Source organism: Microcaecilia unicolor, chromosome 7, assembly GCF_901765095.1.
Source record: "Microcaecilia unicolor chromosome 7, aMicUni1.1, whole genome shotgun sequence".
Taxonomy (NCBI): Eukaryota; Metazoa; Chordata; class Amphibia; order Gymnophiona; family Siphonopidae; genus Microcaecilia; species Microcaecilia unicolor.
Genome location: NC_044037.1, coordinates 67,479,679 through 67,496,482, shown reverse-complemented (window position 1 = coordinate 67,496,482; position 16,804 = coordinate 67,479,679). Strand labels below are relative to the sequence as shown.

The 16,804-nt window shown below is 42.7% G+C and overlaps 2 protein-coding genes across 2 annotated transcripts in view; one reads left to right on the top strand and one right to left on the bottom strand.

Moving 5' to 3' along the window:
• Positions 1–1,302: 1,302 nt before the first annotated feature.
• The window catches only part of BRCC3 (BRCA1/BRCA2-containing complex subunit 3), a 31,861-nt gene continuing 16,359 nt past the window's right edge, over positions 1,303–16,804 (bottom strand). Inside the window, exons 2-8 of the mRNA XM_030209388.1 lie at positions 15,206–15,325; positions 13,407–13,494; positions 11,217–11,305; positions 8,794–8,849; positions 6,465–6,596; positions 3,975–4,018; positions 1,303–2,966 (exon numbers count right to left, since the gene is read on the bottom strand). Coding sequence (XP_030065248.1) covers positions 2,815–2,966; positions 3,975–4,018; positions 6,465–6,596; positions 8,794–8,849; positions 11,217–11,305; positions 13,407–13,494; positions 15,206–15,325 — 681 coding nt within the window. The 3' untranslated portion in view covers positions 1,303–2,814. The remainder of the gene's footprint in view (positions 2,967–3,974; positions 4,019–6,464; positions 6,597–8,793; positions 8,850–11,216; positions 11,306–13,406; positions 13,495–15,205; positions 15,326–16,804) is intronic.
• CMC4 (C-X9-C motif containing 4) overlaps positions 14,778–16,804 on the top strand; it is a 34,219-nt gene continuing 32,192 nt past the window's right edge. Inside the window, exon 1 of the mRNA XM_030209394.1 lies at positions 14,778–14,895. The gene's annotated coding sequence lies outside the window, so the exon portion shown is untranslated. The remainder of the gene's footprint in view (positions 14,896–16,804) is intronic.

Genomic DNA, 16,804 nt, shown 5'->3' with positions numbered 1-16,804 from the left:
TCCCAGATGCCGTCTCTGTGCTCCATTTATTTGTAAGTTAAATGACTTTCTAAAAACATTTTTTTGAGCACTGTGATTATAAATGATGTTACTTTATTATTCTGGAAGGTTTTTGCTTATGATGAAGTAAGGATCTATTTAGATCTACAAACCTTGTTGGGTTTGAGATACTTTGAGGATTTTTTTCCCTTTTTCATTGGAAATACATTTGAGTTTCATAGTGATACGTGGGGATTAATTTTGAGTTGTGGCTGTGTGCTTTGGTAATCCCACACCCATTTGTGTTATTGTAGCTACTATATTCTGACTTACTGATTATTACCGTCTTGCAACAAGAATGCTCCCTCTTTTTAAATCTTCGACTTCTGCCATGCCTCCCTCTTTTTCTCTCTCTTGTAGTGGAAGCTGTATGCCAATTGCATCTCTCCGGCTTAGCAGCAGAAAAGGCCCAATTCTAACCCCTCTTTTTTGTGTCCTAAGCAAGCAGCGGTAGCACAGGCTGTGCTCTTCCCAGGAATAAAAAATCTAGCAGCTGGATCTTCTTCGTTACAGACTGATCTCCCTCTATCCTGTAATACTGTTTAGCTCCACCTTTACCACTCTTGCACACAGAGCAACCAAGTAAAGTGTATTTGACAGTCTGGTTGCAGCTTGCCTGCTACTGGACAAAAGGTAAACTTTCTCCACCAAACCTGTACACAGCAATTGAAGAGTGTCCATCAGCATCCCTCTGAGAAGGAAGAAGCAGACCTCAGACTGCTCTGCTTTATAGAGTTGCTAAGTGAATCAGGTAAACCTGAAGAGGTAAACCAAGTCCTGCTTCTGCCACAGCGCATAAATGAATTCCATCTTAGGAAAAATAGAACTACAACTCCATGCACTGAACGGGACGAAATCCAGACTCAAACAGCCAGAATATAGGTAACATGAGAACCTTGGCTGCTCTGCAGTTTCTATAGTACTATGAAGAAAGACAGAGTAGCTTGGATAAGAGTCTGATTAAAAAATAAAATTCTAATTCAAAGTAAAAATAGAGATGGTCAAAGTTCTAACATATGTCCTCTCAACTATATTTCACTCAGAGCTGGTCTGTAATATTAGTCTGAACACTTACACCAACTGACTGCGTATATAATCTTATTTCTGACTCAACTGGTACGCATGCAAATGCTGACAGCTTCCAGAGCATACTAGAGATTGCCACTGCAAAGAGTTTTGTTTTCAAATTCTAACACTTCTGTATAGCTTACAAAGAAGATTTTTTGTATCAACAGGCCCACTTAATGATTTTTAAACATACAATTGAGTGTTAAACCTTCTTATCTTTATTGGTTCAACTGATGTACATTCACATGCAAGAACCCACATATTCCAAATAGAAAATGCTCATTACTGGCACTAAGGAGCAGAAGTGAACCTGACAAGGAGCATAGCAATTATAGGTTTCATCCCATATCTGCTGTTCCTAGGGTCTTCAAGTCTTGACCATTTCTAATTAAATAACTTTTCCCCAAGATTTAAAAAAACAAAACATGAAATTATCCTGGGAAAGTCAATCACTTTTTAACAGTACATATAAATAAAAAAGGTTCTTCAACTTGTTCTTCTCATCATATGAGGGATTAGTCTGCAAAACGTAACCTGCACAATGTCTTGCATTTTCTGTCAATGCAAAAAAGTCTAATTAATTTATCAGGAAAAAGCAAGTCAATAAGGTATCACTGATCACAAGAAAATATGAATTAACTCCGTGGGCAGTATGCTTATAAGCACCAGGATCCTTATGAAAATGTAATGTACTTTCAACAGAAATAAATATTGAGAATTACGTATATCACCATAATGCTGGCCTATTTAAGATAAACTTCTAGATGAACCTACAATGCAAATTATGTGTAACACATTGCAAACAGGTTGAAATCTAATGATTCCCTTGCCTCACTCAGGAACCATATCTTCCTGGTACAGATGACCATTGTTTAGCGTTACCAGTCATTCTCAATTTATAGGACTATGAATGGGTCGTGGATGTTAAAGGACATGTTCCTAACAAAAGATATTAAAATGTATAGCTGTTGAGTTACCTTAGTCCACCCTTTCCAATCAGAAAAATGTTCCAACAACAGTGTTAATAGCTGCAGCGACATCACAGCTGAACTACTCACAATTTGAGAATCCTGTCAAATATAAGCCTCCCACAGCTGATGAAAAGAATAAGGCAAATGTCAGATTCCATCATCATGTCTCTAAAAAGACTGGTACACTGCTGCAGTGTTGGAAAGACAGAGGTTACATGCAATTGCATATGATACCAAGGAGCTCTGTTTTCTTTTCCTTTGTAAGTCCCAGGCTTGTAAAGCTCTGGTCTTTCAAAAGGTGTGGAACTGTGTAGGGGAGCCTTCTAGGACACCTTAGAGGAGATAGTTAAGTATCAGCATATAAAAAGAAGGCAGAGTGGGCTGGCTGCTCAGAATGAGCTCACAGGTCGCTAGCTAGGCACTGTGGTTCTATCACATCTGATAGATGTCCCCCGCTTCCAGAAATGAACTACTAGCTTAAGAACAATCTTCTTTAAACTTATCACCATCTTTTTCTTAACAACTCAAACCAGAATTTGGCCCATGGCCTACCCTTCCTCCCCTGACAACAGCAGCATCTATTTGGTAGGAACAGATCCAAGTTGGAAGCCCATGTATAGAGACTGCTCAGTACACCCAGCTCAGACCAGGTGGTCTATCCTCCCACCAGAAGTGATTAACACACTGCATGGCCACAGTTCACAGGGTTTTCATCATTCTTCCCCTACAATCATCTTCACTCCAAGGCTGCCAGTTCCTGCAGGAGCTGCTCCTTCTCCTGCTGCAGTTCCTGAACACGTTGTTTGTTTTGTTCTAGCCTGTCTTCCAGCCACTGCAAAAGGGGACCACTGATAGCGGACATTTGGCTACATAGGTTCTTCGTAAACACTGAAAAATCCAAAAAGCAACATTTCACACACAAGAAGAGAGTTCATGCCTCAAATTTAGAAAATGTGATCTGTTACTTGCAGAAAAGCAAGATCTCACAAGCAAGCCCTGAAGAATAACTGTTAGCAAACCAGAGACACATTTTGTTGTAGTACCAAACCTGAAGATATCTGTCATCAAATATGTTGAATCTGGAAAATGAGGCATCAGGAAAAAGTTTGCCAACTTGTATCAGTTTAAGCTGTTCCTCCTTATTTTTAGTTCTGCATATTCAAGAACCACACAGCATGGAACAGAGTGAAATGTGGAACTATTATGCAGTTTTCCTACAGAAATCCTTCTCACAGTATCTGTGCCAGGCTATTCCAATGCACATATGCAGTTTTCCTACAGAAATCCTTCTCACAGTATCTGTGCCAGGCTATTCCAATGCACAATTTCCCCTCCTTTGTGCCATCAACCTGGGAGAAAAAGCCCATTAACTGAAACCCCCCTTATTTTCCCCCTAAAACAAACAAAATAAGCTAACCCCACCTATCACATACATACAAAAATAAAAACAAAACAGGCTAAACTAATTGAGAAAATATGGGGGAAGGGAGGCAGTCACAGAATTTTTTGAGACATTTTGCAGAAGAAAATGCATTTTTGATTAGATCGCAAAAAGTGAATCAGTTCCACATTAACATATCACACTGGGGGGAAATTGCAGTGTTATCCTACAAGATAGGGGACTACAGGTGTGCTTATTGTGCTAGATCCAAAGAGTTTCAGAAGGCACCTCCTTCTAATCGAAGAAAGCAATCATAACATAGACATAATACTTCCATTGCTGGGTATCTGAAAAACAGCTTTGTGCCCCTGCTAATGTCTGCTTGGTTCCCACTTTGTCAAAACCAGTAAGCTACATTTGCTTTTACTAGGAGTAAGTTAAACTTGTCCAAAAGCAATTCCCACCTCACACTCATTCAGCATCCACCACCCATCCTCTCTGCAGAGGAGTCTTACCTGAGCCATTATGAATTTTGGTTATAGAGTCCAGGTGGGTAAGGCTGAAAAAGAAATAAGAATGGTCACTCAAAACTAAGAATAGCAAAGCACCTACACAAATGTGAGCCAGACATGGAATCCATGCCAAATGTTTTCAGAACAAAAAAAAAAAAAAAAAAGACTTCAGTTTAATTATTTATTCTCTCTTCCCTCCATGCACTATTAGAAAGCTATTGATGTTTCCTGCTTCATGGATTAATGCAGAAAACAGACCATGAGTGAACAATCACACTTTAATTATTGGGTTTGTTAGAAATGGTTTAGTCAAATGAAATGGCAGGATTCTTTCAACTTGACACAATCAATGGTATTGAGCCACACAGATTATTGCAATGCGGGTTGTAAATACAGTTTATGAAAAAAATCCAGACAGCCCAAAACACAGCTGCCAGACTGATATTCAACAAAAAAAAGATTTGATAGCGCTAAACCTCTTTGATTGAAACTACACTGGCTCCCTGTCAAGGACCACATTATTTCAAAATTTGCTCTCTGGTCCACAAGATAATCTACGGTGAAGCCCCAGGATATATGATTGATTTAATAGATCTTCCAGCCAGAAACAGAATCAGTTCATCACGTACTTATCTGAACCTTCACTATCCAAGCTGCATTGGACTCAGATACAAATCAACCTAAGCATCCAACTTTTCTTACTTAAGTATGCAAATGTGGAATGCATTACCAAAGAGTGTGAAAATGATGCACGACCATCAAAACTTCAAGCGAACTTTAGACCTGTTTTGCAAGGACTACCCTACTGATTCTACTTAAATGCCTCAACTCTACTATGCATCTATACATACATTGCAATGGACATTTATTTCCTTGTCCCTTATTGTACCCATTTACCCCTACCTTACCTGACACTTTTTCTAATTTTATTTATTTATTGCATTTGTACCCCACATTATCCCACCTTTTTGCAGGCTCAATGTGCCTTACAGAGTGTTGTTATGATGCAGTCATTACATGATCTTAGATACAGTCGATAATAAGCTAAGGTAGGTAATTTAGATGCTAGGTAAGGTGTTGTGAGAGGTGTTTTGATGCATCTGAGTAGTTTGAGGAATGATTTAGTAAGGATGTCCTTAGTAGGCTTTGTTGAAGAGATGTGTCTTCAAAGATTTGCGAAAGCTGGTTAGATTGTCCATTTTTTGTTTAATACCTACCGTACTTAGCGTTCACCATTACGGTATTTTGTAAGCCACATTGAGCCTGCTAATATGTGGGAAAATGCGGGATACAAATGTTACAAATAAATAAATATAAAAAATTACGGTAGTAGTAGCCAGCAGTCAAAATTCATAGTGCTTATTAAGTAAATTTGATGCCATTATAAACAGTGGAAATGTGCCACTTTATTAAATTGTTCTAATTAAAAGAAAAGAACCAGAAGATGAAGCAGATTTGGGGACTCATTTTCAAAAGAGAAAAATGTCTAAAAATGGTATAAAGTGGCATTTGGACATTGCGATTTTCAAAACTCAGATTTGAGACTTTTTCTCTGCAGTGTATCCAAATCACAAGATTTGGGCATTCCCAAAACTTGGATGTTTTTCTGACATAATGGAACAAAGAAACATTCAGGCTAGATCTAGACCTGTTTCAATCATGACAGTCACAAAAAGGTGCCCTAAATGACCAGATGACCACTGGACAGATTAAAGCATGACTCCCCCATACTCCCTTCCCCAGTGGTCACTGACTCCACTCCCCCAAGGAATGTGAAAGAAGCAGCATATATCAACCTCTATGATGCTTTAGATGTTATGTTCAGTCCTATTAGAGCAGCAAGCAGTTCCCTGGAGTAGCCTAGTGGTCAGTGCAGTGCACAGTACAGAGAGGAACACAGGCCCATATCCCATTCTAACTGGTACACTTGTGCTGTAAAGTGTGAGCCCTCCAAAACGCACCAAAAACCTAATGTACCTACAGTTCACACCTGCAGACATAAGCACTATTGCAGTGGTATACGGTCAAGTAGGTTTTGGAGGGCTCACATACAATATAAGGGGGTAATAGTGAGATTTGTACTTGGGACCTCCTAGGGTGCCTCACTATTCTGCTGGGATGTTTGCGTGGCCAATATAGTAGGAATGCTGCCCCCCCCCCCCCCCCCCCCCATCTGAATGGCTTGTTTTTGTGGATTCCCTTGGAACCCTAAAAAATAGACGCATTGAACACAAAAATATCTAGCAAACGGCCATTTTCAAAACAAAAAGTTGGACTTTCTGGTTTGAAAATGGCCATGTTCACTACTGGATTTTTGGATGTTTTCCACAAAACATCCAAAATTGAATTTAGACGACATATCGAAAATGCTCCTGGAAATCCCAAACATTTACAAAAACATGATCAATTCTGCTAAATTGTTCCCCAGTTCAGACTCAGATTATTTCTTCTAAATTATGGGTTTGCATGGAATCCACCTGTCAACATCCCTACCTGTGGATTCTTCTATATGCATCTTGTTCTTCCTGGCACAAGATCTTGGGAAGTTCCACAGCCGATTCCAGGCACACTTTCCCAATGGTGTCATGGGGAACTACATGAATAGGAATCTCAATTCTCTCAAACCTGGTAATCACATTATATTCTATTAAGAACTGTATTAACAGCGAGAAACATGTTGCAGGCATCATAACACTATAACCTGTATAACCTATAAAAAAAACTCCCTTCTGAAGCCACAAAATGAATTTTGGTAGGACATAAATATAGAATAAAACATAGTAGATAAAGCCATAAAGACCTTATAAGCAAGTCTTTCATACTGAAAAATCCTGTCATCTACTAACTTAGAGGCTTTTTTACTAAACTGTGTTAGTTGCTAATACACATCTGAGTGGAGGAGTAGCGTAATGGTTAGTGCAGCGGCCTGAAACCCAGGGGAACTGAGTTCAACCCCCACTGCAGCTTCTTGTGACCCTGATCAAGTCACTAAACCCTCCATTGCCCCAAGTACAAAAAAGCCTTAGATTTGAGCCCACTAGGGACAGAGAAAGTACCTGTATATAATATGTAAACAACTCTGACAGTACCACAGAAAGGCAATATATTAAATCCCTCCTCCCCCTTTCCTTCAGAACAGGGACTCGTAACACAGGAAAAACAGCCTAACAGGATGTGGTAAAGCATTCTGCATTTGTTTTGCCATCTGTGCAAGCTAAGCGCATTTTATTTATTTATTTATTTTTTGGAGAGGGTGTGTCAGAGGAGAGAATGGGCATGGATACACTAATCAGTTAGTGATCCAGAACACAACAGTCCTTACAACTTCCTAAATAGGAGGCAATAAGTGCTCCAGCAGGATTTGTTTCCAATGGCTGCACGCTAATGCTTACATAGAACATGGCCATATATTCAAGAAATACAAAAAAGGCCCTTTTGACAGCTGTGCTAAAAATGGGCTTAGCACAAGGGGAAATCCTGCATAAGGATGCACTAAGCCTATTTCTTAGAACAGCCTAGCAAAAGGGCCCTTTAGCATCTAGTTTAATACACACACACACACACAAAAAAAAGAGTCAGTTGTGATGTCTGTCCATCCTACTATCCTAATAGAGAATGTTTTATCTCTTTTTGACATTAAATAAACTGGGCTACATAAAACAATTTTGAGACCAAATGGCATTTTCTATCAAAATTGTGGCTTGGGACAGTAACTATTGGAACATGATGAAACTCACATCATATATAAGAAGCTGTTGTGTATATATCATGTGCAAAACACATTTACATGGCCTTTCTGATTATTTATGCTCTCCTCTGTGTCCCACCTAAAATTGTCCATTAAAAACAGCAATTAAAGGCAAATACAACCAAACGTTCTACTGTGATTATAGAACGGTTTTAGATCATTTACTACATATGGTGTCTCTCTTATTGTGTGCAATTTTACTACTGAATGTAATACAATTAGATTTTAGTATAACCCAATAGCATTTTGGTTGTCCAATTATAAACTGCTTTGAGTTATTATTTTTTTTTTTTTTTAGAGATACAGCTTATAAACAAATGTTGCTTTTTCTGAATAGTCAACCTTCTGTGTAGGTAAAAATATAGTCTCCACGTACTTTAACCGTACCCCTTACTTTTAGCTGTTCAGAGAACAAACAGCACATATCTTGAACATGACTAACACATGGTGACACTCAGAGCTTGGGGGCAGCAAGTACATGACCTGTTTTTTGTTCCTGGTATTTTTGACAGCAGCCCCTCACCCACCCAGTATGCGTGCACACATTATACATGGGGGCCAAGTAGTTTTCTCATCCTCCTTTATACTTCCAGCTCAGGTAGACGAGAGCTGGGAAAGTTGCTACATGATCCTTCATTTGAAACTACCTGAGGTATTTCTGTTTTATATCCAATTCCCTTAATTAGAACAGCTTTTGTGGCAATGATCCTCATACTTAACTCCCTTGAGGCCACGTAACTGCAGTCCTTGAGAATGACTGCTAGGTGTCACTGTTGAGCAACTGCTGAGGCATTATACCTTTGGGGTAATGCCTCTGTAGTATCTTCCACCAAAGCCTGGCATAGGAAATCAATCCCAGGTCCTCAGCAAGGCAATGCTATGGGATTGAGCCAGCAGGCTGGCCCAACTTAAATATTTCTACCTTAGAAATCCCCTATAAGTTTGACAATAAATAAGCACACAATAATAAACAGGTCAAATAAAATACTCAGACTCCTGGGAAGTATCATCCAAACTCACAGAGTACCTCTTATATCTTCCACAAAGTGAAGACAAGAAATCCTTCATACTTACTCTGAGCCCTTCTGTGCTTGTACAGATTGGAAACATGTGTAGAGAATCCGGCCTGTCTGAAAGAAAACCAGTAAAACTAAGTCAGGCCACTTCTTGAGAATGGTCTTTGTATGCAGGACACAGCACCTGAAACCTGCTAAGCCCCATTTATCAGCGTTTGAAATGCTTTGTGGCAGTGGCGTAGCTACGTGGGGCCTGAGGGGGCCCGGGCCCCCGCAGATTCGCCCCTGGCCCCCTGCCGACGACCCCCCTCCCGCCACCAACCCTCCCCCACCATCGCCGCTACCGCATGATTTACCTTGATTGCTGGCGGGGATGCCCAAACCCCGCCAGCCAAGAGTGTTCTTCAGCGCTGGAGTTAGTAAACTCCGGCGCCTTCATTCAAGGAAGTTCGTCTGAAGGATCAGCTGGTTTTGACGCATTTACGTCCTGCACGGGGCTACATGCACGGTGCAGGACGTAAGGCGTCAAAACCAGCTGATCCTTCAGACGAACTTTCTTGAATGAAGGCGCCGGAGTTTACTAACTCCAGCGCTGAAGAACACTCTTGGCTGGCGGGGTTTGGGCATCCCCGCCAGCAATCAAGGTAAATCATGCGGTAGCGGGGCTGGCGGCGATGGTGGGGGAGGGTTGGTGGCGGGAGGGGGGGGGAGTTTAAGTGTCGGCGCGATCGAGCGGGGGAAGGGGGTTGCCGGAGGGGGGGAGGCGGCTTAACAGTGCCCCCCCATCTCGGGCTCTGGCCCCCCCTCCTGGCAAGGTCTGGCTACGCCCCTGCTTTGTGGTCTCATTCTCTAACCCCAAGTAATGATATTCTAACAGAAGCTTCTTAACTGCTCCTAGTATGAGGGACATTTATTCTACGGCACCACTGTAAGTTTATATTTGCTTATGAATTCCATCCATTTTTACAACTCATGGGTGATAAGAATTCAAGCAGTTAGATTAACTGCCCATATATAGAAAAATTCAAAACTGGGACTCTGCCCAAATGAATATTAAAACAGTAAGTCACACTCATGTTTGCAACAATATTAAAGAACTTAGGTACATATACTAAGCCTAGCTACAGTAACAAGTTGAAAATTCAGCTGGAACTCCACCTCCTTAGTGCTTTGCCTTTTCTTTTGCAGAGAACATGTATTGCAGTGATGGCGAACCTATGGCACGTGTGCCAGAGAGGGCACGCAGAGCCCTCTCTGTTGGCACGCGCGCCCAGCCACTTTCCCTTCATCCTTCGTGGCCGCTACAAAAAGAAAAAGAAAAAAAAACAAGCAATCGCAGCACCGCAGCCCAGGCAGCCATCCCATTGGCTGTTTGGCTCGGCAGCCAGTAGGGGGGTGTCACCGGCACGCACCTTCCACTTACGCCGCGTTCGCTGCCTCGCTCACTGCTTCGTCTCCTCCCACTGTAAGGCTCCTCTCTCCCGAGTCCCGCCCAAGGACGTTTGCTCCGTCTCCAGTCCAGCCCATCTGGACTAAACGTCACGGCGTCGCATCTTCCTCACCCTGCGCCAGCACGTCAGTGCGCCCGCCCACTGGTCTTCAGTGCAGCCGCCGCTCCGCGACTTGCAATTGGAGGAGCAGAGCAGACAGAGCCCAGGTAATATCCCCAAACTTTGGAGTTTTTTGTCACCGTGAAATTCTTTATAGATTAGTTAGAAGTTTAATTGGCAGTGGAAGTTGAGGGTGGGGGTGGGTAGGCTTATTTATTGTCTCTCTTCCACCCTCCCTTAATACTGTCTCACAGATATATACACATTCTCTCCTTTGTTACCCCTGGAACTGGGAGGGAGGAGGGAGGGGGAATGGCACTTTGCAATAAATAATTAGATTTTGGGTTGCTGTTTGGGCACCCGGTCTCTGAAAGGTTCGCCATCACTGATGTATTGTATGAGTATGCCCCCTTGTGGTCAAAGCTAGAACAGAACACCGAAATTTTGAAGCCTGCGTATATTATATAAAGAAAATTTTTGTGTTTATAAAGCACCAAAAGTGACAATTCTGGATATATTCATAACAATGCAAGCTGGTTCCTTCCTAAACATCCTCCAATACAAACGGAAAACCAATGAGTTGTTACCAGTGTATTAATACAAGAAATCTAGGTGCTGCAGTGTCTATCTCCATTACACTTCTGCTCCCTCAAAAGCAACCCGGGGAGGCCTCCTGTTACCATCCCATTCATTTCTTTCAAAGAATAACAGCCAAGTGTTTGAAAATTGGAAAAACAAGACAAAGCAAAATGTTGATTTAAGGCCTGGCCAACAAGACCTGTTAAAGCCTGCCTGCTGCTGATCTTGATCATTCCTGGAGAAGGGTTGTCCATTACCAGGAATTATGGTAGAGTGAGGTCAAATAATCATGCTCAAAAAATGCCCCCACAGGAGTATACTGATATCACAAATGATACTTTAGTATACTTACCTTTGTATTTTTGTCCTCGATGAAACAGGAGAATATGAGCCCCACAAAACCCTGGTCCATCATCTGGTACATAGCCTGGGTGCGAACATCTAAAAAAAAAAAAAAAAAGCAACAGAAACATGAAGCACTTTTAGTTCAACCAAGTCTAAAGCTACTAACCACAGGTCAATCAAAACAAAACAAAAACAACATCACAGAAAAACAAATTTGGGACATAAGCTCAGGGAAGAGAAAATTCTCTTACCTGCACCAAAACAGGCTGGTAGAACCCAGCTCATTTAAAATCACTACCTGGCACAAGATATTCTGACTGGATATGAAACTTGAAACTCCCATATGACACAGTAGCCCTTTCAGTAAGCCAGAGCCAGCTCTGAAAGGTCTATCTCTGAAATTTTATTTTTTTTCTTAATGTATTTACTGTTTTAAAATCTGTGAATATCAATGTATTATGGGGCCCTTTTATTAAAGTATGTTAAGCTAACACACTAATTAGCAGAAGTTAATGCACAAAGTGTGGTATCTGTTACTGTTTTGACATAACAGCATGTGGTAATTTATATGTTAATTGCATTGCCATGCAAGGGGGCAGGAACTGGGGGAGGGGGGAGAAGGCTATGGGCAGAGAATAGGCTCAGACTACACACTGCAGTTGGCACAGACCATACACTGCAGTTAGCATATGGTACTTACCGCATGCTGTCCATAATTAGTGCAGCTATGCTAATAGCAACTAACCATAATGTGAGGTAAATAATTTTTCTGTGGGGTAAGTCCAGAGGATATCCTGAACACCCCCAACAATTACCATATAGTCTCAGAATTTACCGAGCATAAAGTTTTGCAGTTAAAGCACTGTAAAATGTACAACCCCCCCCCCCCCCCCAAATTTACCACTTTAGTAAAAAGGAGCCCTATGTATTTTACAGCATCAATTTATTTGATGCATACAAGCCCAATCAAACCCAAAATTTTTGGTTTCTGTCAAAAACGAATCTGCAACCGAAATTGGTGGTTTGGTTTCGGTAGAAACCAAAACTGCAAACAAAAATGTCCCCCACCCACAGCCAATCGACCAAAAAAGCCAACCCCACCCCCTGGCACCAGCAGCCACCCCACAATTACCCTCAGTCCCCCTCCCCCCTACCAGACAACAGAAGAACCTCCATGGGGCTATCTTAGGAAGCCCTGGTGGTCTAGTGGTCTCATCAGGGACAGGAATGAACTACACTTTTCCCTGCCCCATGCCACTGCTCCAATGGAAATGGCTGCTGAGGACTGGCACTAGCACAGGCAGGAGTGAGTTCTCTGTCCATGCCGGTTCCTACCTCAAAATTACTGCCAGGACTTCTCGTGGCAGTCATTTCCATTGGAGCAGCCCCTGAAGTGGCCACTAGACCACCAAGCTTCCTAAGGTAGGCTTGGGGAGGGCCTACTGGTGTCGGGGAGGGGGGAACAGGAGGCCGAATTTCAGTTTCAGCCAAAAATGCACAGGCATTTTCAGCCTAAGCCCAAACCCAGATTTTTGGTCCGTTTAGGTACAGAATCCGAAACCAAAATTCAGTCGGCCTTTAGCACACAATTTGGTTGGGTAAGATGGCAGAGAACGACCAAAACTGGGTTTTTTGGTTTCAAGTGAAACCAAATCTGTGGTTGAAATTTGCTGCACAGTTTCAGCCGAAACCAGTATCACACGCTCCCCCCCTCACCCCACTGAATTAAAAACGCTGCCTTCCCCTGGTCTACCTTAGAAGCCCTGGTGGTCTAGTGGATAATTAGTCAGGGCAGGAGTATCTCTAGTCACTCCTGTCCAGGCTAGCTCTGATCTCAAAATGGCTGCCAGGACCTCCGAGATTGCTCCTGCCCCATCTAAGCCACTAGACCACCAGGGCTTCTAAGGCAGACCAGGGAAGGGCAAAAAGGTGATGAGAGAGAGGGGGAAGAGGTCAGTTTCAGCCGAAAATACAACGGCTTTTCGGCTTAAACTGAAACATGGCCAAATCTGAATTTTGGGCTGGTTTTGGTGCTGAAACTAAAATGTAGTCACCTTCTAGAAGTTAGGTGTATTTTCCTTTACTGTATTTAATTTTCTAAAAATACAGAAAAAAAAAAGTGACCAACCAGTAACTGTCTAATTTTACATTTATTTTTTCAAGTTGACAGCTTTGTTCACGTTATACTGGAACTTACCAACATGAGATGGCCAAACAGTTATGTGGGGGTGCGAGTGATACCAGCCCACAACCCTCATGGGACGTCCTGTCGTCTCTGCTAGCCTGTGTGCAAGTCAAGAACCTACAACCTTTTCAAAATCAGATGATACATTCACAAAATAAAATCAGCTTCCTCCATTCTTATTTGGTACATTTTGCCTGAAACAACAACTTTATCAGTCCTGAAAGTCTGTCTCTCAATGCACAAAGTGCCCCGTTAAAAATGGCAGCCCTACAAGAAATTAATGAGTCACAAGCAGCGACCGATGCACAAAGGACGAGGCATGCAAATGAGATGCATGGATCCCTCTTCGAGTTGCAAACAGCAACCGATGCACAAGCTGTCAACTGTAATTGACAGCAGCCAACAGAAACTTTTAATTGCGTGGGGGTGGGGGGGCTTGAGAGGGATCCAGTAGACCCCCCCCCCCCCCTGTCGAGCCTCCACCTCTCCTTCGCACAACTCAAAAACTCCATGGTGATCTAGTGACTCCCTCTTCCCTTCCAGAAAACCCCTGGTGGTACTGTGGACCCCATTCCTCCCGCCTCTTCAAGCAAAAAAAAAAAAAAAATCTATGGTAGTTCAGTGGACCCCGGCATCCCCTCTTGACCTCTCTCCCCCAAGCAAAAAAATCTCTGGTGGTCCAGTGCATGCCGTACCCCCTCCCGGTCCTTCCCAAGCAAAAGTCATCCTGGTGGTCTAGTGACCACCCTCCCCTCCCTCTGTTGGAGGCAGGAGGGCAGAAGCAACGCCTCCTCCCTCTGGACCCCGCCTTCTCAAAATAGCAGTGCCCAAGCCTAAGTCCAGTGCATCCCAGAATGCATTGGGAGGGGCTAAGCACCATATAAGGAAAAAAAAACTCCATTGGACTACAAGGGAAGTTTGTAAAGGATCTTATGGGGGAGGAGGAGAACGACTACCATGGGGAGCAGTCTGATTGCACTATACAGTGCAAGCAGACTGCTCCCCACAAGGACAGGTCCAGACCTGCCATAACATTTTTTTCACTTTAAAGGTAGGTACTTATGTCTGTGCATTATTCGGAATGCTCATTTTAATACTAAATGAGCTTGTTGCAATGCATTTCTATAGGGTTTTCGGTAGCTGCTACAAGGAACAGTTAAAGGGACTCAAAACTCCTTTGTGCATTACATGGTAAAAAATGTTTGCTTTAGACAGGCTACAACCGGTCTAAAGCAAACATTCCAAGCATGGTAAGCTTTGTGCATTGGGCCCTCAAACACCAGAACAAAACAGAGAGTCATTCCATTAAAAGAAAAACAAACAAGTAGTTGAGCAAAGGCAGGTTTTTTTGGCAGGCCAACAGTCTTCTTTTTCACATCCTGGGCATCTTCCATAGCAGTGGACTTGACATATGATGAACCTGCTCCTGAACAGCTTATCATGACAGATTTTTCAACGGAAACCAGCTGCGACAGGAGGGGAGGGGATGTTCTATAAAAAGGTAAGCTATCAAGGAAGCAGCATCTTGCACACAACTTTTTCAGGGGGAAACATTTCATTCATTCACTATAATGCAAATCATTTTCTCAAAAGCTTCAACTCAAACATAGGTCAGATCAACACATTCTGACGGACGCTCCCAGTCTGAATAGCAACAGATCAGATCATAGCAGAAATAGATCGATCAGCTCATTCCAGTCTAACCGCTCAGTTCAGCCCACACTGAAAGAGTTATATCCAGCTGGTAGCCACAGAGTGCAGAAGGGTTTCTGACATCTTCCTCACTTGTACTCAGCCACATAAAAGGATATCTCTGCTTCCGTGGAAGCTGCAGAAAGCTGCTCTGGAGAGATTTCCACTCGATCCTTCCTCTTATCAGAGCGGCGCAAGATAATGACAGAGTGAATGTGAACAATTTTATTGGTGTCCACCTAGAAAAAGAGGCAAAGAAATAAGTCTTCCCTCTTTGAGAGCACAAAGGTCAGGAATTCCAAGCTCCAGAGAGGAACAGTATTACCCAATTTATTTACCAATATTTATCAAAATGAACACAAATGGGAAAAGCTATCTCAAACAGAAAATATGGTATCGGATAAGAACCACATGGCCCACCTGGTCTGCTTAAATAACTTGATGTTACAATGCCGTGGGCTCTAACTGTTCTCAGGTACTCAGCTGCCATTTACCTGGGAAACTTCCTGTACTTCCTCAACTAAGGTAGGACGGAATTTCTCTATGGATTTGTACATTTTGGTTATTTTCTCACTCCTGCCTGTCTGCACGCATCCTCAGAAGTTAGTATTCAGGAACCTCTCTTCATGTCAATCATTTCACTTGCTAATTTATTTCTGAGTATCATCTGTTTGGCTAAATAAATCAGTACATACTTTGTAAAGAACATGCATGCATCATGTGCTTTTAAAACTATGTTTTCTGTATGCATCAGAAATGGGTTCTTTGTTGCCCTCATAATTTTGTTTTTCTTAGAAAAAACAAAAAGGCAGTAAGAAAGAATTGGAGAGTCAAGAGCAGATCTGAAAGGATTACAGCAAAGGAGAAGATACTGCACTTAGGGTAGCTGTAGCGTGTGGGCTATCTATCCCCAGCAGCAGACCCCAGGCGTACCAAAGGCAAAGCTATCAGACACTGGGGAAGAAAGAAGAACTGGCTGCAGGCTACTGGCAAAGTGAGGGAAATAGGATATGCAGCTGGTGGCATTTCTCTTCAGAGAACAGGGGAGGGAGGTAGGGTACAACTGGAAAGAAAAGGTTTGGTGCTGACAGATAAGGGAGACGTGGGTAGCAACATGCAAGTAAGAGCGGGGTGGGGATCAGATGCCTGACTCAGAGCATACTCATCTGCATGCAGCAGCGTCAGGTCCAAGGGAGGGAGCTGTTGGATACAGACCCCGAGTATGCAAGACAGAGATGAGAATAAGTCATAAAAGTGAGGAAGAGCAGAGTTGCTTGGAAGGGCAGAAGAGAGAGAGGATGTTTCAGGCTACTGACTACCAGCATCAGTGTAGGTGAAGTGTATGCAAGGGTGCAGAGGGCCAATTTAATTCTGAGAACTGCGACAACGTCAGTGTTAAAAAGCTGAATGTTAATATTGCTTCTGGGGGATGGGGGGATACATAGGTAAAGGAGAAAGAGGCCACTAAGAAGAAGCTGTGGATATGAGTAGGAAAGGAAGCGATGTAGAGAGTGGGGGTGGGCAAGGGAATTTGGAGATGAATGGGAATGAAGGAGAGTCTGGGAGTGTAAATGAGCATGGACAGTATTTAAGTGGAATTGATGAGGCATGAGTTGGTCAGAAGGGAAGATGGGTGGAAAGAGAATGACATGGGGACAAAGTTTGTCCCCATGGGTTCCATCTCCATCCCTGCCCCATCCCCGCAGGTTCTGTCCCCA